This window comes from Mytilus trossulus, chromosome 9 (genome assembly GCF_036588685.1).
Source record: "Mytilus trossulus isolate FHL-02 chromosome 9, PNRI_Mtr1.1.1.hap1, whole genome shotgun sequence".
Classification (NCBI taxonomy): domain Eukaryota; kingdom Metazoa; phylum Mollusca; class Bivalvia; order Mytilida; family Mytilidae; genus Mytilus; species Mytilus trossulus.
In genome coordinates, this window is record NC_086381.1 from 55,329,631 (window position 1) to 55,357,528 (window position 27,898).

General features: G+C 31.3%; 1 protein-coding gene across 1 annotated transcript; it reads left to right on the plus strand.

The window, feature by feature from the left end:
- Positions 1 to 10,186: 10,186 nt before the first annotated feature.
- On the plus strand, positions 10,187 to 27,764 carry LOC134683138 (cholinephosphotransferase 1-like). The gene is made up of 8 exons (XM_063542253.1): positions 10,187 to 10,528; positions 12,262 to 12,409; positions 15,992 to 16,133; positions 17,535 to 17,619; positions 19,143 to 19,274; positions 20,072 to 20,230; positions 22,291 to 22,416; positions 23,713 to 27,764. Exons 1-8 carry the CDS (start codon positions 10,307 to 10,309, stop codon positions 23,830 to 23,832), a joined length of 1,134 nt encoding a protein of 377 aa, XP_063398323.1. The 5' UTR covers positions 10,187 to 10,306; the 3' UTR covers positions 23,833 to 27,764.
- The last annotated feature ends 134 nt before the right edge of the window (positions 27,765 to 27,898 follow it).

Genomic DNA, 27,898 nt, shown 5'->3' on the forward strand with positions numbered 1-27,898 from the left:
TGTTCTCATTGAATTGGCTGATTATCTTATCAAATTGAGTGTCCATGTGTTGTAATATAAATACTGAAACTTTTTCATGTAATTTTGTGACTGCTTGATCAATGTGTTTGTTAGCAGAGCTTTGTTGGTAAAAGTGGCAGTTATAATATGAGTCTGCTGTTGTTGATTATCACTATTGTCAACATAGTGAGCATTTACATCACATGTTTTTTTTGCAGAATTTTGTTTGATTTTTCGAGTTCATTGATCCTCATTTCAATTTTGCTAACATATGACTGTAACTAGACTCTTTCATTTTGTATTTCTTCATTTATTTTTTCTCTAATTTTGAGTTCTTCATTTTTCTTAAGTTTTCGTTCTCTTTGTCTTATTTCACTCATTTTGATTTCTTTAGTTTCCTTTGGCATTTTTATGTCTACCTGTGCGAATTTCAAACGCGCATTTTTAAACCAGTAATGATACCTTCTATCATTATGGGTAGACTTTACATAGATAAATTCAGCCGTATAAGAAAAGCAAAATGAGAATGTTAAATTAATGTATGCCTTTTTGTGCTTATTTGTTACATTTGTTGTTTATGTAGAGAAATTAAGATGATAACACAATATTGACTGTTGTACCCCTATTTTTGACATTTTTACTCTTTGAGTATGTTTGTTTTGTTCATGCATCGTTGACAATTTAATGGAATTTGATGCGACTGTCATATAAGTGAGAGGTTTAGCTAGCTATAAAACCAGGTTCAATCCACCATTTTCTACATTAGAAAATGCCTGTACCAAGTCAGGAATATGACAGTTGTTACCCATTCGTTTGATGTGTTTGGACTTTTGATTTTGCCTTTTGATTTTTGATTTTCCTTTTTGAATTTTCCTCGGAGTTCGGTATTTTTGTGTTTTTACTTTTTGGCATGTCTGTTTCAGATTCAGATGGCTGAGAATTGTGGCTCCACAATGTTTTTCATAGATGATGAATTTGAGTTGTCCTGAGCATACTTGTCTTTGAAACTTACATATTTAGAAATAATTATAAAACTAATAAATGTGATAATGTTTTTGGCATATATTTTTGAAATCTTATCAGGAATTGAGGATCTCAAAATAAAACCACTATGAGAGGTAAAATATAACGAAAGACTTTCAAACTATTAAGTCGAAAAGGGTGAAAAAGATCAAAAGACAAACAATGACAATAGTAGTATACTGCTATAGTCATCAATCGATTTAATTGAAACAAAATCAGGTAACTAACTTTTAAACTGAGAGAAACAAAGTAAGTGGAAAATAACGGAACAACCGAAACACTAAACTGCTACAAAAACAAACACCAAGATACATAAAGAAACGGACTATTTGATAACTGTCATATTCCACAACATATGCAAAACACAACATGAACATGCAAGAGTGAGCAACACGAATATCACAAAAAAAACTGGGGTGACCGCAGACGCTTAGAAGTAGATCCTGCTCCTTTATATCAGCCATTGTGCTGCTCATGTAAGTGAAAACCAGGATAAAGGTCTACTTTGGTAAGTCACATTCGATTCGAGGAAGAGGAGAAAGTGATTATGGTTACGACGATTTGAACATATGGTAAATCTAGCTATTTTTAATTTTAACTTGTTAATCTTTATACCAATGTCAGCATGTAAGTTTGTTCCTGAAAAGTTATAAGAGTGTTTAGAATTTCTTTTAAGAGTACGCAAAATGGTAAAACAAAACATAAAAAACAACTTAAAAATGCACACAAACTATATGAGTTCAAATTCCTCACATTATTATATAATAGTTCTTGAAAAACTGGTCATTATCGTGATATATGGACTGCCCACAGAGCATTGGTATTGACTAAGATAGTGATAATGACTGAGCCGAAGGCGAGGTCATTATCACTGTCGCAGTCAATACCACTGTTCTACGGGCAGTCCATGTATCACGATAATGACCAGTTTTTTCAAGAACTATTATGTTTATTTCATTGAGAAACCATGTTTTGGAAAATTCTTATAAATTCAAAATGCCTACAGCGAACTCCAGTATTGTTGTTCGATTTCTATGGAAGAGTGAAGACCAGCCGTAGTAATACTGCCATTCATGTAAGTGCATTTTTTCAGTATATAAATACTTAATCAAGTTATCTTCAATTTTATAATTAACGAAAACATTTAATAAACAATTCAACAACTTTAATATTATATTAAAAACAGGAATGTTTTATAAAAGATACATCTCTCTACACAGAAAAACCACGCCCAATCGGTCATTAACAGAGAAATCACGCTTCAACGGTCATTATCCGACGAAAACCACGCCCCAACGGTCAATAACAGACGAAAACCACGCCCCACCTGTCATTACCAAGTAAAAGTTCGTTAACGACCGGTTTTCTGGTCCATTTTTTTCTGTTAATGACCGATGAAATTTATTACTGAAGAATAATGAATGTCATGTGACCCCTTTTAATCCAATAAGAGAATCAGGTGAGCTAAAAAAAAAAAAAAGCTTTTAATTTGAAATCCTCTCTCCTGTCAAACTGAATGAATGGCAAAAAATGGACAACAAATAAAGAATTTAGAGAACAATAGGGTGTAAAAGTATAAAGAAAAGAAGAGAATTATGTTAATGATAAAATACTGATTACACAAATGATCGATGTACAGAATAAATAAATCTACTTATTACAGAATTTTTATACAGAATGAGTATTATTTTTAAACATGAGAAAAAATGTCCTGAAGATTAAAAAAAATCAGAAAGGGTTATATTCTTTAGCTCTCAGAAAAAGTGTAACAGTTGGGTCGGAACTATGATAAAATTAATGCCAGTCTATATCAATTAGCATAGTGTTATATGATAATAAGAAATAAAACTAAATTTAAAACTCTGTATCTCAATAGTAAGTGCTATATGTTTCTTATAGGCTAGAGGCATTTTTTTTTACATTGATCGTTTTGATAACAAAAAATTAAAGTTACTCTGTTTGAGAAACAAATGCAATGTTGTAGGATTGAATGTAAGTAAATAAATATACAAAAAAAATACTATAGTGGGCCCTTAGGCATATTCAAAAAGGGGAAGTCGATCCAGATTAACTAACAAAATCAATGCTAATTTGCTACATGTTTGGCAAAACTTATTTTTTATGAATTGTTTGGTCCTCAATGCTCTATAACTTCTTACTTTATTTGGCCTTTATTTTTAGCTCACTTGGTGTCCGTCGTCCGTCGTTAACTTTTACAAAAATCTTCTCCTCTGAAACTACTGGGTCAAATTAAACCAAACTTGGCCACAATTATCATTGGGGTATCTAGTTTAAAAAAAGGTGTCCGGTTACCAAGCCAACCAACCAAGATGGCCGCCATGGCTAAAAATAGAACATAGGGGGTAAACTGCAGTTTTTGGCTTATAACTCAAAAACCAAAGCAAAATTGTTAATCAGGTGAAAATCTATCTGCTCTGAAATTTTCAGATGAATCGGACAACCCGTTGTTGGGTTGCTGTTCCTAAATTGGTAATTTTAAGGAAATTTTACTGTTTTTGGTTATTATCTTGAATGTTATTATAGATCGAGATAAACTGTAAACAGCAATAATGTTCAGCAAAGTAAGGTTTACAAATTAATCAGCATGATCGAAATGGTCAGTTGACCCCTTTAGGAGTTATTGCCCTTTATAGTCAATGTTTAACCATTTTTCGTAAATCTTAGTAATCATTTACAAAAATCTTCTCCTCTGAAACTACTGGGCCAAATTATTCCAAACTTGGCAACAATCATCTTTAAAGTAGCTAGTTTAGAAAATGTGTCCGGTGACCTGGCTTTCCAACCAAGATGGCCGCCATGGCTAAAAATAGAACATAGGAGTAAAATGTAGTTTTTGGCTTAAAACTCAACAAGAGTGCACACACTGAAATGTCTTGCCTTCTTTACTAATCCTTGATACTATCTTAATAGACCTAAATATAAAACTTTATTACAACTGTCACATGAACTCAACATTAACCAAGGAACGGAAACATTGATCAATCAACCATGAAAATAGGTCAAGGTCAGATAACCATGCCAGGCAAACATGTACAGCTAACAATTCTTCAATACAACAAATATAGTTGACTTATTGCTTATAAATAAAGAAAAACAGACCAAAACACACAAACACTTAAAACTTAGCAATGGACCGTGAAAATGAGGTCAAAGTCAAATAAAACCAGCGTAACCGACATAAAGATCATAAAATATGTCCATACACCAAATATAGTTGACCTAATGCATAAAGTATTAGAAAAATGGACCAAAACTAAAAAACTTAACTATAACCACTGAACCATGAAAATGAGGTCAAGGTCAGACGACACCTGTCAGCTAGACATGTACACCTTACAATCATTCCATACACCAATTATAGTAGACCTATTGCATATAGTATAAGAAAACAGACCAAAACACAAAAACTTAACTTTAACCACTGAACCATGAACATGAGGTCAAGGTCAGATGACACCTGCCAGTTGGACATGTACACCTTACAGTCCTTCCATACACAGAATATACTAGACCTATTGCTTATAGTATCTGAGATATGGACTTGACCACGAAAACTTAACCTTGTTCACTGATCCATGAATTGAGGTCTAGGTCAAGTGAAAACTGTCTGACAGGCATGAGGACCTTGCAAGGTACGCACATACCAAATATAGTTATCCAATTACTTATAATAAGAGAGAATTTAACATTACAAAAATCTTAACTTTTTTTTCAAGTAGTCACTGAACAATGAAAATGAGGTCAAGGACATTGGACATGTGACTGACGGAAAGTTCGTAACATGAGGCATCTAAATACAAAGTATGAAGCATCCAGGCCTTCTACCTTCTAAAATATAAAGCTTTTAAGAAGTGAGCTAACACCGCCGCCGGATCACTATCCCTATGTCGAGCTTTCTGCAACAAAAGTTGCAGGCTCGACAAAAACCAAAGAATTTAGAGCAAATCTGCTGAGGTAAAATTGTTAATCAGGTCAAGATCTATCTGATTTGAAATTTTCAGATGAATCAGACATCACGTTGTTGGGTTGCTGCCCCTGAATTGGTAATTTTAAGAAAATTTTGCTGTTTTTGGTTATTATCTTGAATATTATTATAGATAGAGATAAACTGTAAACAGAAATAATGTTCAGCAAAGTAAGATTTACAAATAAGTCAACAGGACCGAAATGGTCAATTGACCCCCTAAGGAGTTATTGTCCTTTATATAGTCAATTTTTAACAATTTTCATAAAAAAAATATTTTTTTACTAATATTTTCCACTGAAACTACTGGGCCAAGTTCATAATAGATAGAGATAGAGATATTAAGCAGCAAGAATGTTCAGAAAAGTAAGGTGTACAAACACATCACCGTCACCAAAACACAATTTTGTCATGAATCCATTTGCTTCCTTTGTTAAATATTCACATAGACTGAGGTGAACGACACAGGCTCATTAGAGCCTCTAGTTTTTTTATTCGAACGTCACTGATGAGTCTTGTAGACGAAACGCGCGTCTGTCGCAAACATAAATTTTCAATCCTGGTATATATATGATAAGTTTATATGTCACTCAAAATTTCTATATCAAATTAAGCTGGTCTCTATTGTTATGTATTAGTCACAATTCAAAAATTGAATAAGCCAATGTTACTAAACTACACATTTCAGACAGTTAAGATTGTACATAAAATATGCATGCAAGGATATGGATCTTTTGACATCTGATGAGTATCCTTTAATCTAAAAGGACCTCTGAAAGGGGGTGTCTCAAACTAGGCAACGTTGCCAATGGGACCAGTAAAAAGTATATATCTTACTATACAAATCCTTTGTGAAATTTTAAACTGTTTTTGATGAAAATTGCAGCAATTAAGGTATTAAATAACTGGTGTGTTCTTTGCAATCCTCAACACACAACACAAATTAGCAAAACAATATGATGGATATAAGAAGATGTGGTGTGAGTGCCAATGAGACAACTCTCCATCCAAATAACAATTCATAAAAGAAAGCCATTATAGGTCAATGTACGGCCTTCAACACGGAACTTGGCTCACACCGAACTTTTTTGTAGTGTTTTATGTGTAAGTAACAGCCACTATGTTCCGTCAGTTACTTTGTTCCGGCGAGAATTTTTCAACTAGTTATTTCGTTCCGATGGAACTTTCCAACTAGTTGTTTTATTCCGAGTGCAGTCGAAAATTTCCGGAAAAAAGCAGCTTGATGAAAAGTTCCGGAACAATGTAGCTAGTTGAAGAGTTCTGACTGAACAGAACAACTAGTTAGCAAAATTTAAGTTGTATTTCAAAGCTCACAAAAAAAGGAATAAGTTGCATTATCGTGCAAATTTAGTATTCATAGTACCCTCGAGAGAGGGAAAATACCCCCTCCGCATGTGGATACTTTTAAAGATATCAATTTGAGATTAATGTATAACATTAAAATTAAAACTCATTCCGTTATTTTACTTTGTATCAACTCTCCAAATGGAACTTTGTGCCAAGTTGATAATTTCTGTTGGAACTTTTGGGCTAGTTTGTTAGTTCTGGTTTTCACTAATTTGACAAAGAGGAACTTTGTGACTAGTTGATAAGTTCCATTTGACTTTTGTAATCGTGACGGTATTTTAGTTCCCCTTTGAAAGGTTCAAATATAATATGTTGCGCTTTTACTTTGCATCAATTCTCCAAATGGAACTTTGTGACTGGTTGATAAGTTCCGTTGGAACTTTTGGGCTAGTTTGTTAGTTCCGATTTTAACTAATTTGGGAAAAAGGAACTTTTTAACTAGTTGATATGTTCCGTTGGAACTTTTCAACTAGACACTTTGTTCCGGTGGAACTTTTCAACCAGAGGAAGAACACAGTAACTAGTTAATAAGTTCCTCCGGACCTTTTCGGCTAGTTAGTTTTTTCCGCCCGGAACTTTCCAACGTCGGAACAAAAGAGCATTTACACTTGTAATAAGTAGTACTTTTGTTTGTCTGTTGGTCGTTTTTTTCAAGGAATTACTATACAAATCCTTGCCATTGTATATATATATGACGTGGAAAGGTAACACATGGCCAGCGAAAGCTCTTTTTTTTGAGAGCCCAGGTGGTCGTGTGGTCTAGCGGGACGGCTGCAGTGTAGGCGACTTGGTGTCACGATATCACAGTAGCATGGGTTCGAATCCCGGCGAGGGAAGAACCAAAAATTTGCGAAAGCAAATTTACAGATCTAACATTGTTGGGTTGATATTTAGACGAGTTGTATATATATTTATATATATAGTTCGTTTATTTTAGACTTATTTGAGTTCAAAGGAATATCCCTCTGTTATCTTTCGCATCCGCCAAGCTTCACTTAAATGACCATGGCACTAAATTCGTGGATAATTGACCCATGCCAGTTAGAGCTACGATTTGTTATTAACGCATTGCCCGCAACAGAGATGCACATTGTAATGTTCATTGGATTATCTTGAATTGCAACCGTGTTTTCATTGCTTTAAAAGGGAGGCAGTACCTTTGTCGGGATTTTTTTTTTAATTCGGGACCTCGGGATTTTTTGTTCTTCAAATTCGGGACCTCGGGATTTCATGTTTTTAAGCCCGGGATTTCGGGACGAGGACCCCTCAAACCCTCATCCCCCTTTTTTACTACACATGTTTGAACAATATTATTTTTTTTTTATTTTAAACTAACATGGTTACAATGTCCTCATAGTTTTCCTATTTTATAAGTTTTCAAAAGAGATCAAGACTAACACATTTCAGTGTTCCAGGAAAACGAAAAATATTTAAATGCAGAGCTGAGACTACCCTGGGAACTGTACAGCAGACTATATCAATATACTCTGTATCTGTATGGGTACGTCGTAGCTACCAATTCTGGATTTTATACAACGGAAGTGAAGGCGCCGTCAATTTATTGATGTTTCACGAGAGCATATTTAAAGCTCTCTACACTTGTTGCGTGAACAATAGTGTCTTCTAGATGGTTCCAATTTACTATTGTGGACACAAAAAATGAATTTGAAAGTTGCGGTGTTTTACTAGTAGGAATGTCAAAACACCTATAGTATTGTTCCTCCATTATTTGTTTTTCAACAATATTTGTGGCTTGATAGTTGTCAAACTTTTTAGCTGTGATGTTTCGTCTCGGTCTTGCTGATTTTTTAGAAAATCGTCTGGATCAATAGCAGGTACCAGCCCTTCAGCCACCTTGTACAAAAACATAAGCTTTTGGCTCGTGCGTCTCAATTGTAGTTCCTGTAGCTCTAATTTTGTTAGCATGTTTGTTATCTCTAGTTTTGTAATCGCCTGTTATAAAGCGTACTGCTTGTCTTTGAATTCGTTCTAGCTTGTTTGAGTCTGCAATACTGTAGGGGTCCCATACTGTTCCATTGTATAGATCTTACTAAGAAAATGTAAGCAGTTTTCTTACATTCCTGTGGGCAGTATCGTAAATTTCTTCTGAGGAAGCTTAGGGTTGAGTTTGCCCTTTTTGGCAACGTTTGTTATATGCGTGCTCCCCTTCAGATATCTGCACTCCTAGGTATGGGTTGCTCTGAACTTGTTGGAGTATGTGGCCGTTGAGAGGATAGAATCTCAGGCTTTTGTTCTTAATCGTAGTATGCTTAGTATGCTCTGAGTTAGTATTATATCATACGTTAGCATTTCTTTGCGTTAAACGAGTTGATCGCATACCCCATTTATTTGCACAATCTTCTAGGCTAGCTAGGTCTTCTTGTAGAAGTGTGTGATCTTTCTCTGTTTTGATGGTTCTGTATAATAAACATCCATCGGCGAACAGCCGTACTAATGATTTGACAGTGTCCAGGAGGTCATTTATATGAGAAAAGTAATGGTCCTAGAACGATTCCCTGTGGAATTTGTATGTATACTTTTTGTTTTGTCAATCCAAGGATTTTTATAGTAGTCTAACTATAAAACTACTTGGTCGTGTTTTTAAGCCCTGGATTACGGGATCAGCACCCCTCATTTGTATGTATATGTAACGGTTTATTTGTCACGGTAATTTTTTTCCAGGCATGGTATTTCATAGGTAGAATTTTTCCAGAGGAGTGAAAATCTATCTGTGTTATGCGGATAGTATGTACCGGTATATCTTTGCCGTATCATATTTCACAGAACCTTGTGAAATATAGTCCCACTAACTAGTATGTAACTTACCCGCAATCAATATATACCTGACATTAATTATAAAATGTTTCACAAAGGTAAAACAAATTTGCATAATTTATCAAAGGGAGGTAATTATGAGCAATTTATATCTTAAAGATATTACAATGTAATATAATATATTCCTGAATCTTTTTCATAGTGAAATTTTTCCTTGAATCATATTTTTTATATATATTCATTTATATAACAAGATGACTTACAACATGATTTTTTAATAAGACATATAACATTTCACAGGTAAGTATACTATCCAGCTGTTAAAATTGCTTTTGTTCCAATATATTGTTATGCTATAATTTATCTGATTTCCATATAATCAACAACAACATCTTTGTCTCCAGACTATTTAAATATTAAAAATATTATCATAATCAAATTCTTCCATTACTGTTAACAGTAGTAATGCAAGATCATGCAACTATATTTCTACCTTTACGTTTTAATTTATATTTGTACTGAGATCTGAAAACAACTCACTTTTACATGTATTTCACTTACCTTATTTAATCATGATATTATTTCACAATTACAAATTAATCTTTGAAATTATTTCTGGTTTTCTTTCTTATGTTTAATGATAATTTTCTTTTTAAACGAATGATATTTACTAGATTTTTTTCAGGATTTTTTTTTCAATGATAATTGTGAAATAATTCCCATTATAATACATTTTTTTTTACAAAATAGGTTTAATTCAAATACACTATTATTATTTCATAGTATTTGTAAAGGATACGTCGTTTTTTCTAATAACTATTCAATAAGTGAACTACCCAGATAGAATTTCACGGCAAAGGAAAAAATATCCCAGGGAAATATTTTCCTCCGGTTAAAAAATAACAACAACTACTGTGACATTTTTTCCTCCGGATCAAATTTCACCCGTATATAATTTTGCTTTACATATACATGTATGATGTATAGCAGTACGTTTGGGTACAGGGGCACTTTTATTTTGTAAGCATGCGTCACCGGAAGTGAACTTTTTTGTTTACCGAAAGTACTTTGAACCGTTGTTTCAATGTGTTTATAACCAGCTTTAACGTTAATCTGATAAAGACAGTTATTACTAGTGGCCCACAGATATAAAATATGGAAAGTTTAACACCGACACAGCTGAAAAAGTTGAAAGAGCACAAGTATAGTGCCACTGGAACGTCCTTAGTGGAACCGTACATGCAGATCTTCTGGCGATGGCTCGTAGAACAAATTCCAACAACCTGGGCACCAAACACGTTGACAGTTGTTGGATTGATACTTAACATTGCCACATCTACGCTGTTGTTCATGTACAGTCCAGATGGGAAATCGGAGGTAAGTAAAATCGAAGTTATTACCAAAATTAAAAAGGGGCGGTTTCAAAATACTCAAACAAATGTAACGATAAAATCATACGAGTAACGAAAGAGATATTAAACATTTCTTTGTGTGAACTGTTTATGCCTGGGTTTTTATTTCATATTCATATTATTTCATATAACAGAAGTTGTTAATATTGCTATAATACATTGATTGTCCACCTTGAAGAAATCTTTGAGAACTGCCCCAAGTCATGTTGTCATCTGATATATGACTTCCGGTTTCACTTTCCTTTAGCAATATTTGTTGATATCTTAATTATTAATATTTGTTACATTTGTAAATGATTTATTATAATTTTCCATTCAAACACAAAACAGGAATCCAGATCAAGTTTTAAGTTAGGCTAAATAATTATGCATCTTGAAAGGTTATAATTATATTTCTTTTCTTTGTCTTTGACACATTACATCAACTGTCGCAGGAAAGCGTCAAAGCAAAAGATAAAAATAGCCTCCGAAGACATAAAAATATTTTGACTAGTATAAAGTATACTCCAATCTTTGATATTTTTTTTTTAATGAGTTATTGACCCCAGGTCAATAGACATATTTACACAGCAAATTTGTTCGACATAGGCATTACGTAAAATCTCACAAGTTCCTGTAAACTTTGACATCACAATTCAGAACATTTGAAGTCACTATTTAAGAGTGATTGTTGCTTGACGTCAGAGGGTTATTTAGAGACGATCTAAGGTTATTCAGTGGCAAAATTTAGCTAAATACCGAAAAGTTTAAATACCTTTTTTGCTTAAGGATTGATTGTTAGTTATTTAAAGTCAAGTATCAAATATTCCATGCATTTTCAGGATGAGCAATCTGTGACATAATAACACAAGCTTGTGACATACATGAAAAGTATAATCATAAAAATACTGAACTGCGAGGAAAATTCAAAACGGAAAGACTCCCTTATCAAATTGCAAAATCAAATAATAAAAAACATCAAACAAATAGACAACAACTGTCATATTCCTGACTTGGTACAGGCATTTTCAAATGTAGTAAATGGTGGATTGAACCTGGTTTTATAGCACTAAACCTCTTAACTTGTATGACAGTCCCATCAAATTCCATTATATTGACAACCATGCGTGAACAAAATGTCACAAATAGGGGTACAACAACAACACAAACCCCATGGGAAAATTTTCCACTACAAAAGTCAAATGTCGTGACACAACTTCACATGAAAAGGTTCATCATTGACTCAAAGATATATTTTTATTTTTCATGTTTTTCCTATTTCCCTGGTTTGAACGATCACTTTTTTTGCATCATAGTTTGACATCACACATGTTCCCATTAAATTTTGAGATCAAAAGATAAATGTTTTTGCACTACAATGTACTAACAAGAATGCCATCATTATATATATAATTTATTTTTGCTTCAAATACTACTACATGTATGGTAATGAAAAGTTTGACCTTAAATCATGTCAATTGGATGGCAAAACTGATAAGACTTACATTTGGACACATACACAGACCTGAAATAAAATACCCCTTCTAACGAGGCTGGACATTAAAAGAAAAAAGACCTTAAACAATGAGCAAAGCCAAAGCCAATAAAAAGCTCATGAAAGATTTCAAAGGCAAGACATAATTGAAATATTTTAACTGAATGGTCTTGTGTTTACATGTATTTTGAATTAACAACATATTTTACACAATCTTTTTACAGGCTCCAAGATTTGTTTACTTGCTTTGTGCAATAGGTTTATTTTTATACCAGTCCTTAGATGCTATTGACGGAAAGCAAGCAAGGAGAACAAACACAAGCTCACCTCTTGGTGAACTCTTTGATCATGGTTGTGACTCAGTTTCTACAGGTAAAATATTATGACAATAGACCACTCTCAATTATGTTCTTCACTTGAAAAGTTTATCAATTTATAAGTTATGAAGGCCTTTGTGATATCATTTACCAGATAGTAAAAATTGCCTATATTCCTGCACTATTTTGATAAAATTCATCAAGCCTTTTTGTGATTGTCATTTTGCAGAATAAACTAGCAATTATCTAATGAAAGTAGTGCTGATTATCAATTATAAGAATTTAAATTGCCTAATACTTCTTGCAAAGATTACATACTAGCTTAAAAATATAAAATATATAATTTGTTAAGCTCTCAGTTTTCAAGAATTCCATAAAAACTGGAACTCCATGAATAATAGTGAATCCTCAGCATACATGTATATGTTTATACAATAACAACAAAAGAAATTTGCTCTAGTCATATTTCTGTCTCTGTAATTTGGATTAAATCCTCATAGATACCTGAGGATTGATATTTTGTATGCCAGATGCTTAGGCAGATACTTTTTTTTCGGCTCCAGCGAAAGACAATCTATTTTTTAGGCGACAAGTCGAAAACAGTTTTTTTCTTTCAATTTTAGCATTACATATAGTGGCAGCTGAGGGTGAAACAAACAATTTATTTTTCTCAGGGTCAAAAACAAATTAATTTTTTTCTCCTAAAACTGGAAACAAACTTTTTTTCCCAAAAAAAATCCATAGCCCCCCCCCCCCCCCCCGAAAATCAAATGGTTGCTGCCTTATATCATCTACGTAAGACTCATTAGTGATGCTCGAATAAAAAAGTCTTAAAGGTACATTGTAAAATAAAAAATGAAGTTGAAAATATTCCTAAAAGTTTTGCAAAACACAGCTAAGGTAATCTTTTCTGTTGTAGAAAATTTAAGGTGATCTATATATTCCTGTGGTAGAAAATCCTTTAAAAGTATTTCAAAAATTCAAAGTTTTATAATTGTAAACAGTTTATTTATAATTATTACTACATCAATGGTAAATTCAGGTCAACAAAGAAGTGCTGACTTCCAGGCTGGTGACAAATTATTTCGTCCTGTTCTCTCTCATGCCATAAGTGTTTCTAACAATGTAAGCTACAAGGAATATGTTCTTTTTGTAAGAAAACCAAAATCAGCTTTTTGAAGGTCAATGCTCAAATGATATTTACAAGTCCATTTTATGTAAACAAATCAATATAAATATGATAGCTGTGTAACAGATGCTGACCTTAAATTGAAATTTGTACAAAATTGCTGAGTGATGTTATCAGGTCTTAAATGTCATTTACATCATGATTGTCATCAGTAACTACATAAACTAATGGATAAAACTTGCAAAAGGCCACACAGAATACATGCAAATTTTCGATAAGAAGGAAATAAAGTTAATATATATTAAAATGATTACTATGAAAAGAAGGGAAATTATATCATGTATATTGTGTAATTTGAAAACTGAAAATGGAGATACCGGGGTAGATAATCAACTTTATTGTACATTGTACATGTTGTATATACCTGAATATATATGAGCTGGTTAGGATAGAAATCATAGTCTCAACCAAAAATATTTGTTAAGACAAATCGCTTATCATGCTTATAAAAAGACAAATGGCTCTTGTTTTTGAAGCTGACTTTATCAGCTTGCATGCTAGCTGCGGTATCGTAGCTCTTTAGGTCCTTTTGTTATTTTTTGACTATTTGCGGACCATAGATAGTCAAAAAATAACAAAAGGACGCAAATAGTAAAAAAATAACAAAAGGACCTAAAGAGCTACGATACCGCAGCTACTTGCATGCCAGCTTAATTACCTTTATGGGATCGCTTGATATTCTTGCTGATATCAGAAAAGTCAGTATCAAAAACAACTATGCATTTATCTTATAATATATATTCCAAGCCCTAGTCATGCTAGTCCGGGTAATGTGATATTATTTCACATGAATATGATGCTATCTGAAATGATTTGGTTATAGATTCATTGTATATTAGATGTGATACTATAATTACTAGAAATAAGATGGTATCTTAAAATTTCCTGTTTACTTGGATGTGCCATGTATACAACATTTATGATATATATCATATATAAAATGCTTTACATTTTTTAAATTGATGATAAAGAATGTAGTGTTTCAGCAACATCAATTAAAGCTAAATCTAGTTTTAAATTTAAATAAGACTCAATTACTTTAATAATAATGAACAAATTCAACAAATTTAATTGACCCTTCAAATCAAAAAGTGGATTTAACACTTAAATTGATCTATATGTAATCTGATACACCTGTTGAACCCTTTTATACATGTAATATATATAGTAAAAAGGGTCAGATTTAAGTTTATTGCTTTTAATAATACATGTTAGGTAACAAGAAGTACATAGTAAATGTAATATTTTTGTCCTTTGGTGTACATAGTTTCAAGTGGACACGAGGATGTACGTAAGACAGGAAGGGACTTATTATCTATGTGTAATTGTCATAAGACTTAATGTTTACAAATAAATATGTAAGAGCCTTAGGCTATGATAAAAAAATTCCTGGTTTCACTTCCAAAATTTGTACAGATGTTTTTGAATGTCAATGTTCTATGTAATCTATAAATGATATTGAAATGAGTTATTTTCAGTTCTTCTATAAATTGCCAATATTAGAATTAAACAATTGGAAAGCTTTTGTGTGTTGATTATTAACTTGAACATATATTAAGAATAAAAAAGTGTTTGTTAGTTCTTAGTTGCTATGTTCATTATGTTGATATTACTGTTCATTCCATTTTTGAAAATTTGATGGTCAAACATGAATAAAAAACGTTTTAGAAATTCTCTCCTTTTTTTCAGACAATAAAAAGGTATATTTTAAGATTTATTTTGCACAGGCTGCATGAAGCTTAGCAAAAAGTAATAAAAAAAACCATTATGTCCATTTGTCACATAAGATATGTAACAAAAATTAACAACTGTAAATAAAATTGAGAATGGAAAATGTAAATATAAATACTGGTTTTTTTTAAAAGATGTGGTATGCATGAGACAACTCTCCATTCAATTTACAATGTATATAAAGCAAACAATCAGAAGTCAAAGTACAGCCTTTAACACAGACTTAATGGCTCACTCAAAACATTTAACTATGATAAATGACCCCTAAGTGACTAGTGTAAAACAATTCACACAGAAAAACCAATGGTCTTATATATTTAAATAAACAAGAAATTAACCACACCAACAAACTACCACTACTGAACAACAGACACCAACCTCCACCCTAACCTGAGATGGAAGTACATTTAAAAAAAAAACCACACGTCTATAAAATATCAATCGAAAAGGTGTAACTCGATCTAATAGATATTTGAACAAAAACAAGTAAACCTACACTGAATGAATAAGTTGGATCAATTACACAATATAAACGTTGATAAATACAATATTAATAAAAAAAAAAAGATGTTGTAAAGTTTCAAAAAAACAACTAACCTGTAACACTGTTACTATATTTTAAGATATATATTTTGCAATCTGCATGAAGCTATATGAATCATGATTGTATTAGTGTTACTGGTTACTTTATTGTAATGTGTTTTTTTTCTTTTTCAGTCTTTGTAGGCTTGGCAACTGTAGTGGCATTAAACATGGGAAAAGATTTAGACTGGATGATGTATGAATTATTTGCAGCTATATTTTTATTTTATATGGCCCACTGGCAGACATATGTAACAGGAACACTTAGATTTGGACAGTAAGTATGGGTATTCTGTTCTTTAATAATCCCAGGTTAAAAGTATTTTACAAATATAATGATCAAATGCTCATCCATCAAACAACTAAGATTAACATGGCATTTTTAAGATAAAGGTGAATGATACCAAAGTAACTTTCAAACTCATAAGTTGAAAATAAACTAACAACGCCATGGCAAAAAACAAAAAAGACTTGAAGACGACAAACACATACAAAACACAATAATGAAAACTGAAGACTGTTATACTAACAAATTGGTTTACCTGGGTTTATTTGAGAAAATTCATTTCTATTGTCAACAAAATTACCAGATTTAAAATCTGAGTTGGTATATTTTTAAACAGATATATCATGTTAAGGAGGGGTATTTGCAAAAAATACCAGTCGAGAAAATGTCAAATTTTGCAATGCGTAAGGTTTAAATACACAGAATATTAACTTTCAAAAACACAATGATGATCTTGACATTACAAGCAACATAACGGATAGAGTATTATTTGGCAAATACCACAACAGAGAGGGTAAAAAAGGCATATCCTTGGCGGTGTTAAAAAATGAACGATATTCATTTGATAACAGTAAATTGGTGAAAAATACACTGGCTATCAACCAATCAAAACCCAGGATTCTTACATAAGGTGTAACTATTAAAAAAAATCTTTTTTTCTAAATTTTCTTACAACTTTGAACTTTGCATTTTTTGGTTTATTTAATGATCTTTTTTCTTTGAGTGGGCTTTGATTATTATAAAATAGTTGAGTTAATCAAGATTTTAATTCAACTGATTTCAACTCATTGCAAATACATGGAACAAAGCAGATTTTAAATAGGAATGACAAAAATACTTATAGACTTAAAACATGTTTTTGAAAGATTGAGATTTGACTGTTTATATTACATAGAGTTAGAACCCTGCTTATAGCAAGGTGTTTGGACTTTGAGATTTTTATAAGTAATACTGCTAAGGTCTCCTGCTGAAGGAAGGTGGTTCTAACCAGGAAATGTTAAGTGTGAATATTTCATGATGATGCTTTTATACGATACCAACTGTCACTTGTTGCTGTCTTCTAGAACCTTTAATTCTATTTTGTGGAAAGTTGTTTTATATCAGATTCTTACTATCCAGTCTGCACCAAGTGTTTTCCAACTAATTGTTCAAACACTAATATTTTAACATTTTTTATGCGTTGTTACAAAGTTTGGCAAATATTGTCTAGTCAGAATAAAATTTTACCGTAGCTAGTTTTGAGCACAGGCATGACAGGACCAATGGCTAACTATGCCAGCAGTGTAGGCTGCTATAATTATTTTTGTTAAGCATGTTTAACTCATTTTTATTGGAAAGTTTTATTCATTTTCAGTTTTAAATTTATGAAATGTTTTTCTTTCTTTATTTCAGGTTTGATGTTACAGAATCCCAGTTAATGATTATAGCTGTTTATTTAACAAATTTTATATTTGGATCAACATTGTGGGATCTAACGGTAAGGTTGCAAATATATATAGGTTAATGGTAGTTGTTGTAAACGGCAAGAAATTTGTAATGTATTTGTAAATAATTATCAGTGTGTTTACATAAGTACATAAGCAATGGAAAAAAATCAAAAATCATCAAATACACAAATAAGATATTATGTAAAAATCCTAATGTAAATGTTTTTAAAATATTTGTTTTTTCAAATTTGTTAATTTGTTTTAATATGATGTATATATATAAGAAAAGGGTGACAGTAATTGTGTTAATTCACTGTTGCTGTAATGACATTTTGACAACAAAATGTAACCAAAATATACTAGATTATAAGGGAAACCAAAATAGACGTACCCTTATATTTTACAGTTAGGTTTTTTTGCTTGTGAGAGAGCTGTCTACTTATTCTATTATCATGATTAATGATCTATTTCTTATACTGTATTTTTCATTTTGGTCTCTTTTGTGGATAGTTGTCTCATTGGCAATTATACCACGCTGCCACGTCATCTTTTTAATAGATCTGCAAGTTGATCTGAAAAAGTGAAGCAGAAGATACTCAATGGAAATTCAAACACTTTAGTCAGAGATAGACTGACAAACTCATGAGAAAAAACCAATAGACAAACAACAGTATATAAAACATAAACCATATAACATAGAAAATCAAAACTTAGAAAAACAAACCTAACAAAAATATTCCTGGGTGATCCTGCTCCACAATTTGTACCCTTTGTGTTGTTCCTGTAAGTTTATATAAAAAAAGAAGATGTGGTATGATTGCCAATGAGACAGCTATCCACAAAAAACCAAAATGACACAAACATAAACAATTATAGGTCACCGTACGGCCTTCAACAAACCGCATAAGTCAGCTATGAAAGGTCCCGATAAGACAATCTAAAAAAAAAAAATTTATTCATACAATATAATTGCAGATAATGTTCATTTGTAAGTCTAAATCAGTCCTGAATCTGATAATCAGGCAAATGTGGTTTAGAAATTTGACAAATTTATTTTATTTTCTGTGAACTGGCTTTATTATTATTTTATTTTCTGTGAACAGGCTTTATTATTATTTTATTTTCTGTGAACAGGCTTTATTATTATTTTATTTTCTGTGAACAGGCTTTATTATTATTTTATTTTCTGTGAACAGGCTATATTATTATTTTATTTTCTGTGAACTGGCTTTATTATTTTTTATTTTCTGTGAACAGGCTTTATTATTATTTTATTTTCTGTGAACAGGCTTTATTATTATTTTATTTTCTGTGAACAGGCTATATTATTATTTTATTTTCTGTGAACAGGCTTTTTTACTATTTTATTTTCTGTGAACAGGCTTTATTATTATTTTATTTTCTGTGAACAGGTTTTATTATTATTGTCTGTGAACAGGCTTTATTATTATTGTCTGTGAACAGGATTTATTATTATTTTTTTGAGTGATGTTTGCTTGGACAGATTCTACTTGCTCCAGATAATGAAAGCTGTCAGATTTTACCGTTTAATACTGTTTTCTGTATTTTTCAGATTCCCATTATAGGAATGACATTAAGAAAAGCAGTAATTTTATTAAGTATTTTGCCACAGATTGTACAGTTCGGATCAAATTTTTCCGTCATTATGCAGGGAGGAAGTGGTAAAAATAAATCAACAATAGCTGTAAGTCAAAGTTGTATGCTGTTTTTAACGCTGTTAACATACACTGCACTCAGAAAAGGTGCTTTAAAAATGGTGAAACCACTTGTAGAATAAATTTGAGAATTTTCCTTACAATTTTATTGTACGACCTGGACTTATGTTTGACCCCCACCTTTATATGAAATTTTGAAGTATTTTCCCTATGTCCTATGTATGTTTCAACAGTTCTTTATTAACATTGATAATATTTATTTTAGAAAACATTATGAATCAAAGAAGATTGGAGTCTCAACAATGAAAAAATGTTTACCAATAACAAATCTTAAATATAATATACCGACTGTTGTTCAATGATACTCTTAAAAAAGATGAAAATAGCAGGATGAGTCAAATAAAACTTCATTATAGTGGGCACGGAAGGATTCATGACCATTTGTCGTACGCTAAGTCTACTGTATGATGGCTGGAAATGATGTTTCAATCGTCACATAATTTTCTGTCAGGTAGTCTGCAAATTTGGAACATCTAGGTTCACTTATACATAGGTAAAAAGCACAAATGTCCTATCACTTTATTACAGGTGAATTAAAACCTAAAGTGCAAATGACCTAACATTTTACAGGTAAAAAAAACAAACGTCCTGTCCCCGCATAGTCAACACCATTTCAAGTATACATGTTACAATCAGATGATTTGCTACATTGTCATGCTTCACTGAACATTTGTATGATTCCTTCTTTATTATGGTCTTTTCAAATATTTACAGATAACATTCCATTTATAACATAATAATTATACAAATCATTTTACTTTTTCAGGGAACAAGCACTATATTTCCAGGACTACCTATAGTGTTAGTTCTAGCACTAGGTGTAATAATATCACAGAAGTCAGAAACACAAATATATGAAAATCATCCATGTTTCTTTCTTCTCTGTTTTGGATTAGTAGCTGCTAAAATAACAAACAAGTTAGTCGTAAGTATACAGATTTATCGCTATTTTATGAAATATTTCTTTGATCTTACTGACTTATAATTTCCTTTTTCAGCACAGTAGAGGGATATGAAAAATTATTCCTAGAAACTATTAATGGGAGCATGTGCCATTGTCAATGAAATAAACATCTTAGGCCAAAATTAAAAATATGTTTGTTTCCCCTCCCCCCACCCGGGTCAAAAATAAGCCCCCTGGTCAAAAAGTTATTTTCCCCAAAAAAATCAAAATTATTTTTTTCCTGAAAATAATTTGTTTCCATTTTTTTAAAGTGCTTTAAAGCAGAAGGATTGATAATCTAAATAAATACACTCAAATTAAGCACAAACAACTGATAAGTGGCCTGGAATAGACAAATCAAACCATTCATGTGACCATGCAATGACAATCACATCCAGTAAAAAAAAAAAGAAAAACTGCCTTCCTGGTCTGTTTACAAAGGGTAGACCTGGGGGAGGGGAAACAGACATTCTTTAAAATGTGGCCTTAGTCATAGCTAAAATAGCAATAAACAGACTAACATTGGTCATCTCAACTCGATTGCTTTTCTGGTTCAGATGACAATCGATTATCTATAATTATCATAAGTTTCTTTGCTTACATGTCTTGGGTCAGTTGATCTGTAATTTTTCTTATCACATTTTTTAAACTCAAGGATGTTTGTGTCTCTGTTTCAAAATACGAAGTTTTTAAAGATTCTTATAAAGTATAAAAAAAAAAATTTAAAAATTTATAAGACAGAAAAAATGAATGGGCTCTGTCTTTAATTTTGAGATATAAGCCTTTTTATACGACTGCAAAAATTATTTTGGGATCGTAAAATGGTATGATGTCGACTTCTGAAGACACTTTTGGTTTCTGGACTAAACTTTTTTTTAAGTGAGTGGATCTCTATGAAATTAAATAAGATGGTTCAATACCACAAAGGGAAGGTTGGGATTGATTTTTTGGGATGATGGTTCCAACCATTTAGGAATAAGGGGCCTAAAAGGGGCCCAAAATAAGCATTTTTCTACTTTCAGGGACAAAAATTTGTGTATAAGTATTTCAATTGCTCTGAAATTAAACAACAATGTTTAATACAACAAGTAGACGGTTTTGATTCATTTTGGGGGTTATGGTGCCAACAGTTTTGGAATTAAGGACCAAATAGGGGCCAAAAACAAGTATTTTTGTAGTTTCTGGCCAATAACTTGTGTATAAGTGTATGGATCACTCTGACATTATACCACAAGATTCTAAATCACAAAAAGAAGGCTGGGATTGAGTTTGGGGTAATTGGCCAATTTATGCAGGAATAAGGGGCCCAAAAGGGCAAAAAACAAGCATTTTTCTAGTTTCCAGACACTAAATTGTTTTAGAGTATGGATCTCTCTGAAATTGTACTACAAGGTTCCATATTACAAAGGAAAGGCTGGGATTGAGTATGGGGGTAATTTCTCACAGGGGGGATTAAAAAAGTTTGGAGGGGTTCTTATTTTTGTAAGGAGTGAAACAAAATATTTTAAATTTCTAATTTTTGAAAAATTTCAAGAAGAATCTTTAATTGCACGGTATTGTGCAATATATTTGTAAGATCTTGACATTTATTTTGTGTCACAAACCCATACTATGTAAAAAAAAATGATCACAATCCAAATTCAGGCACTATCAAGCTTGAATATTGTGTCCAAATTTGCCCCAGCTGTTCAGGGTTCAACCTCTGTGGTCGTTTCAGGCTGCGCTCAGCAAAGCAATTTATTTAAAATTTGGCAGGAAATTATTCTCTTTAGATTTTTCATAACTTTAACATTGGCACCTTTTTCTTTCAAATAATCTGAACTTATCAGGCTGTATTTTGATAGAAGTTACAAGCTTAAAAAATGTCAATTTTAAGAGGAAGAATGAACAAATATGTAAAACATATAGTCATATTTTCTGTCAAATAGTAGTTATATATCTGCCACTTTACTTTACAAATGCTTTATGTCACTATGTAATTGAAGTACAATAAATAATTTTTCAGACTTGAAGATTGAGTAATTTTTGAACTTTTTTTGTAGGTAGCACAGATGACAAAAAGTGAAATGGATTTATTTGACACAGCATTATTGGGTCCTGGAATGTTGTTTCTTAATCAATATTTCAACTGCATATTAAATGAATATTTGGTTTTATGGCTTATGTTTGTGAGTATTTCTATTTTCCTTTGTGAATATAGATTAGAGGATGTGGTACAAGTGCCAATGAGACAAGTCTAATTACAAGTCACAATGTTTAAAAAGTTGACACTTATAAGTCAAAGTATGGCCTTCAACACAAAGCCTTGTCTCACACTAAAAAGAGCATTACAAATGACTAGTGTAAACAAATTCAAACAAGAAAACCAACATTCTAATCTATGAATCAGACTGGTTTGTGCAAGCATTTTATTCAACCAAATGTTTAATCAAGAATTAAAGCAAACTTTTTATTTCAAATATATATAACATGAAACAAAATTATTTTTTTGAATGTAGTTTTACAATTTGTTAAACAAGTGATTTACTAACACAAAACTTTCTGAGCAGAGAAAAGAAAATCTCAATACATAGAAATTGGTGAAAAATACCATGTCTCTCATCCAATCAAAATACAGCATTATTACATAAAGGTGGAATTATAAACAGATGTTAAGGAGGGGTATTTGTGAAAAATACCAGTCAAGAGAATATTAAATTTCACGAGCAGTAAGGCCAGGGAGATTCATTCTCAAGACTAATATTTTTCTCAAATACCCCTCAAGAACATGTTATATCTGTTTAATTACACCGAATGTTAATGTTTAAAAACGCATTGATGATTGTGATGTGACAAACGTCCATTCGGATAGAGTATTTTTTGTCAAATACCACGGCAGAGAGGGTAAAAAAGGCAAATACTTTTGGCAAATACCCCGTCGGCGTTAAAGATGGACGATATTCATTAACAGTAAATTGGTGAAAAATACACTGGCAACAACCAATCAAAATCCAGGATTCTTACATAAGGTGTAATTATAACGAAAATACATATTTATTTTTACCACACCTAGGGTATTATGTTTTCCGTTAAAAGTATAAAAACATGGTATACATACCATGTTTTTATTATACCATGTTTTATGCTTTTACATTTTAATTTTCTCACTGATACACATAGTTAAAATGGCTTCTACTAACGAAAGCTTCATTTGGAGTTAATGTGTTTAGAGACTTCTTATGTCCCTACACCTTTCCTATATTGCCTATTATGTTTTTCTGTCTCAGCATGTGTTCATTTATCCGTTCAACTTTTGTTCAGCCATCAATCCCAGGAAATGATAGTGCAAATGGGACATGCATGTACTATGGACACATTCTTGTTATTTAAATTATAGTATTAGGCACTTTCACATCTGTAAATATTAAATAATGTTTGAATAAAAAAAAACTTGATATTAATCATACATTTTTTTCTGTTTTCAGATATATGTAACACAAGATTTAATAAGATACTCCTCATCAGTGTGCCAACAGATTTGTCAATTCTTGGGAATTTATTGTTTTGATATCACTTCATCTCCAAAGAACGGAAAGGCATCATGAATTGTACCCGCTGCTTATTGCTCAACATTTTGTCTATCATATATTATTTATTTTAAGAGATGTTTTATTGGTATGAATGCTTAATCCACATTGTTTAGGAAATCAGCAATATTTTACATTCTCTCAAATTTTAGTTAGTGTTATTTGGTTAAACCAGTACATTAAGTAAAGAGTCCACAATTAATATTTTTTTATGAAAGTTGGCAAAGCATATAATTTTTGTCGTTGCAGAATGTTAGATAAAGGAATGCTAATTCAGCTGCAATGGTATTGATTGTTTATATGTCAGTTGGTAGGAAAGTCGTATAATCTATATTTAATTCAATGCATATGCTTAATGTTAAGTTTGCTATAGGTATTTTTTCTGAAAGAACCACTGTATATCAGTAACAGGTCTTCATGTCAGTCTGACGGGGATCATCTAACCTTTACCTCTTTTCGTGGTCGATAAGTGATTTATTTTGTAATAAGGTCTTTTTCATAGATACTATAGGTACAACTATATTTGGTTTATAGAATGGTTGTATATTGTTATCTTTTTCTGAGTGTTCATCTGACCTTGACATTGTTCAGATACTTTTACAAGAGGTCAATTACATTAGTTATATGAAATGATTGTAAGGTGTACATGTCATTGATGTCAATCTGACTGTTCATCTTTCCTTGACCTCATTTTTATTGATCGTTGATCAGTATTAGGTTTCGTGATGAGGTCTGGTTTAAGAGAGCTATAAGAAATAGATCAAATTTACTGTGTATGTTTGTAAGATGTATATGTCTGTTTGACATGGTCAACTGACCTCGACCTCATGTTCATGGACTGACCTCGACCTCATGTTCATGGTTGGTTGGTCATAGTTAGTTTTCATGATATTAGAAGTTATAGGTCAACTACATTTGGTGTATATAATGATTGTAAGGTGAACATTTCTGTTGGATAGGGTTTCTATGACATTGACCTATTTTTCATGGATCATTAATAATGTTTATAGGGTTTTGGGATACCTGTAGTAAACCTTGAAGACTTTCAGCATAAAATGTAATCATTAAAGCAGGTGGGCCATTTCTCTGCACTCTGCTAGAAAATCTTTCCTCCCTTCCAAATTCAGCAATGTCTTTTTAGTTTCTAAACTTTAGATGATTTTTGATTGAGACTGACAAATGTGTGTTTACAGTCTGTTAATGCTGCATACCCTTATTTTTTAAATGAAGATAAGGCGATGTTGTATGATTGCCAATGAGAGAACTATCTTTCAAAAATGAAAAAGACTAAAAGTCTGTTTTACATTAATTTTTGCAAGCACTTGCAAAATAATATCAAAGAGTCATGCTCAAACACAAGCAAACACATCCCTTATTCTTAAGTTCGTGCCAAGCATATCTGTAGAAATATTTAAAAAAAAAAAACATGGGTTAAAGATTGTGTAGTCATGACATTATTCATAAATAATCAGTTGTGTGCTTTAGGAATTCATTGTCCAAAACATGTATTAATTACTTCAGAAAAATTTAGTTGCAGAGATATTTTTATAAATATTTATGATAAACAAGATATTGCTATTCCTTTACATATGAATAATTGTAAATTATGCTATTTTTGTTTCTTTCCTTGATGGAAGTATGGCTTCATATGAAAATCCATTTCACTTTGTTATTTTGTAAAATCTTTTCATGTCAAAGACCTAGGCCATTTTACTTATGGTTAAAAATGTTTTTTTTGAAATATTTCAAGTATTCTGTCTATTTTAATTTTTCTTTATATGCAAAAAACAGGTTTTAATATTTTGTGGTTATTGTTTTAACGCAAAAGTTTTTTAATTCAAGTTTGTAAAAGTTACTTGAAAAAGAATATATACTGTAAATTCAAAAATTTTTGCCAGGTTTTTATCCTAAAAAATTAAAATCACATTGAAGTCTCAAATGACAAAATCGCAATAATAAATGCATGCAATAATTTCTGAATTTACAGTATTGCAAAGACCATGATGGTCTCACTATAAAAAAGATCATTAATAGAATATTTGAAAAAGAAAATTGTGTTGTAAGTTGCAGTATATAAGCATATAAACTGAATTTTAATAAAAAAAAAAAAAAAAAAGTGTTGCAAGATTATTATGAAAGTAAAATTTAAAAGTAAATTAGTGGATATTTAAAAACCAAACATCATTTTGAAACAACAATTTCACAGATATATTTCTTTTTAACACAATCAAAAGATGTTGTTCAGCATACCCTAATTTCCTTTTCATTTAAGAATTGCTAAGCTTGAGCCAGGTTGGTTTTGCTTGTAACTTATTGATTTACATTTTGATTAGTAGGCCATAAATTTATGCTTTTCCTTTTTCATTCCAATTTGCTAAGCTTCAGCCACATATTTTATGCTTTAACTTATTGCTACATGCTTTAAATATGTTTATTTCATGCTAAACTGCTGTACAGTTGTATATTATAATCATTTGCCCTTGTTTATGCAGTCTATATTATTTTAGAATAATAATGTGCCATAATTTTGAAGTTTGTGTGGTTACGTTACAATTATTTAAATTGATATTATTTTATTTTTTAACTTTAAATTCATTCAATTAGTATAAGACACCATTTGGATTTTTATATTGAACTCTTTGGCACTTAAAGCCTACAGTCATAAAACTTATCCAGAACTCCCACATGCTTGAAACACCAAATCCAATATTTTGATTAGTTGAATTTGTAGTTGTGAGTACAATAATCATACTTACAAATTTTTCTGACCACAAAGCCTGGTTTTAAAAACCAGTATACTTATTTGTAAAAATGTAAACAAAGTTTCATTGAACCATCATTTATATAAACAAAAACAAAAACAAGTTTTGACTCATTAACATATGTGACATGTAAATTTTAATACAAACAATAGCAGATTTTGGGGGTATTTGGTTTTCATAGTGATCATGACACATTAAGGAAATTTACAGTGAGTTAATGGTTATTTTGTTTTTGGGAAAATCTTTTCCTCCTAATGCAAAACCCAAAAACCTTATCTCCATGCCTTCATACTGACTAAATTAGATTTTAATTTGAAACAGCAAGGAATAATTTCTGAAGTGTTGAGCAACAGTAAAAGCAGAAATATTACTTTATATTATAGTTTAAAGCAGATACTTTAAAGTGTATGAATTTACAAAAAGGTTTTGTACAGATATGTATTTGAGATGCATCAATTAAAATATATTGAGAGATGCAAATGTTGCTGGGCAATTTTTATAAATGATTGCATAGAGAATCGGTAGAGGGTATAGTCTTGTGATTTGAATATTTTACATGTATCTGTGTGTTTTCTATAATATATATGGAGCATAAGCATTGTACACATGCAGCAAAGGATTGCACATAAACCATTGTTAGGGCTTGTGTTGACTTTCAGTAAGGTGTTGGCTTTTGTTCTGTGTTGAAAGTCATGCTGTGACTAGGAAAAACAATACATGTATGTAGTTTGTGTTATGAATAATAAACAATATTTCGTCTTTTCTGTGACATTTTTCTTTGAAAATATTATGTTAAAGAACTGTAAAAGGAGGAGGGTGCATTCAAAACAATGACATCAAATTTAAAGCACAAATTTTATTTTTGGGGGGAAATTTCAGATATTACAGTACACTGTACTTTGATTTGGTACATGGTCTCTTGAAAAATATTGATTAAGTTAAAATCAAAATTTTGAATATGTCTCATTAAAAATGTATGCATATATTGTGACAGCATTTTATTGTTTTTATCTAAGAGTATATATTTTGTTACCAGTCATCGTTGTTAATTTTGATGTTTTCTGTTTTTCTGTTAAATTTTGTTTCTTTTGTGATATATTTTACGATATGTAATTGAAAATTTTGTAAAACTGATGATACATGTATTTTATATCTTGATGACATCAAAATAAACTTATCCATCATGTATTCCTATTGAAAAGAACATATATTTAATCATGATTTCAGTTATTCTTGCTCGTCACTATTTTCTCAAATTTTCTTTACTTACGAAAATTTTCAGCGAGTAATATGGTTTTTTCTCAGTCGATTTTCAGCATTCT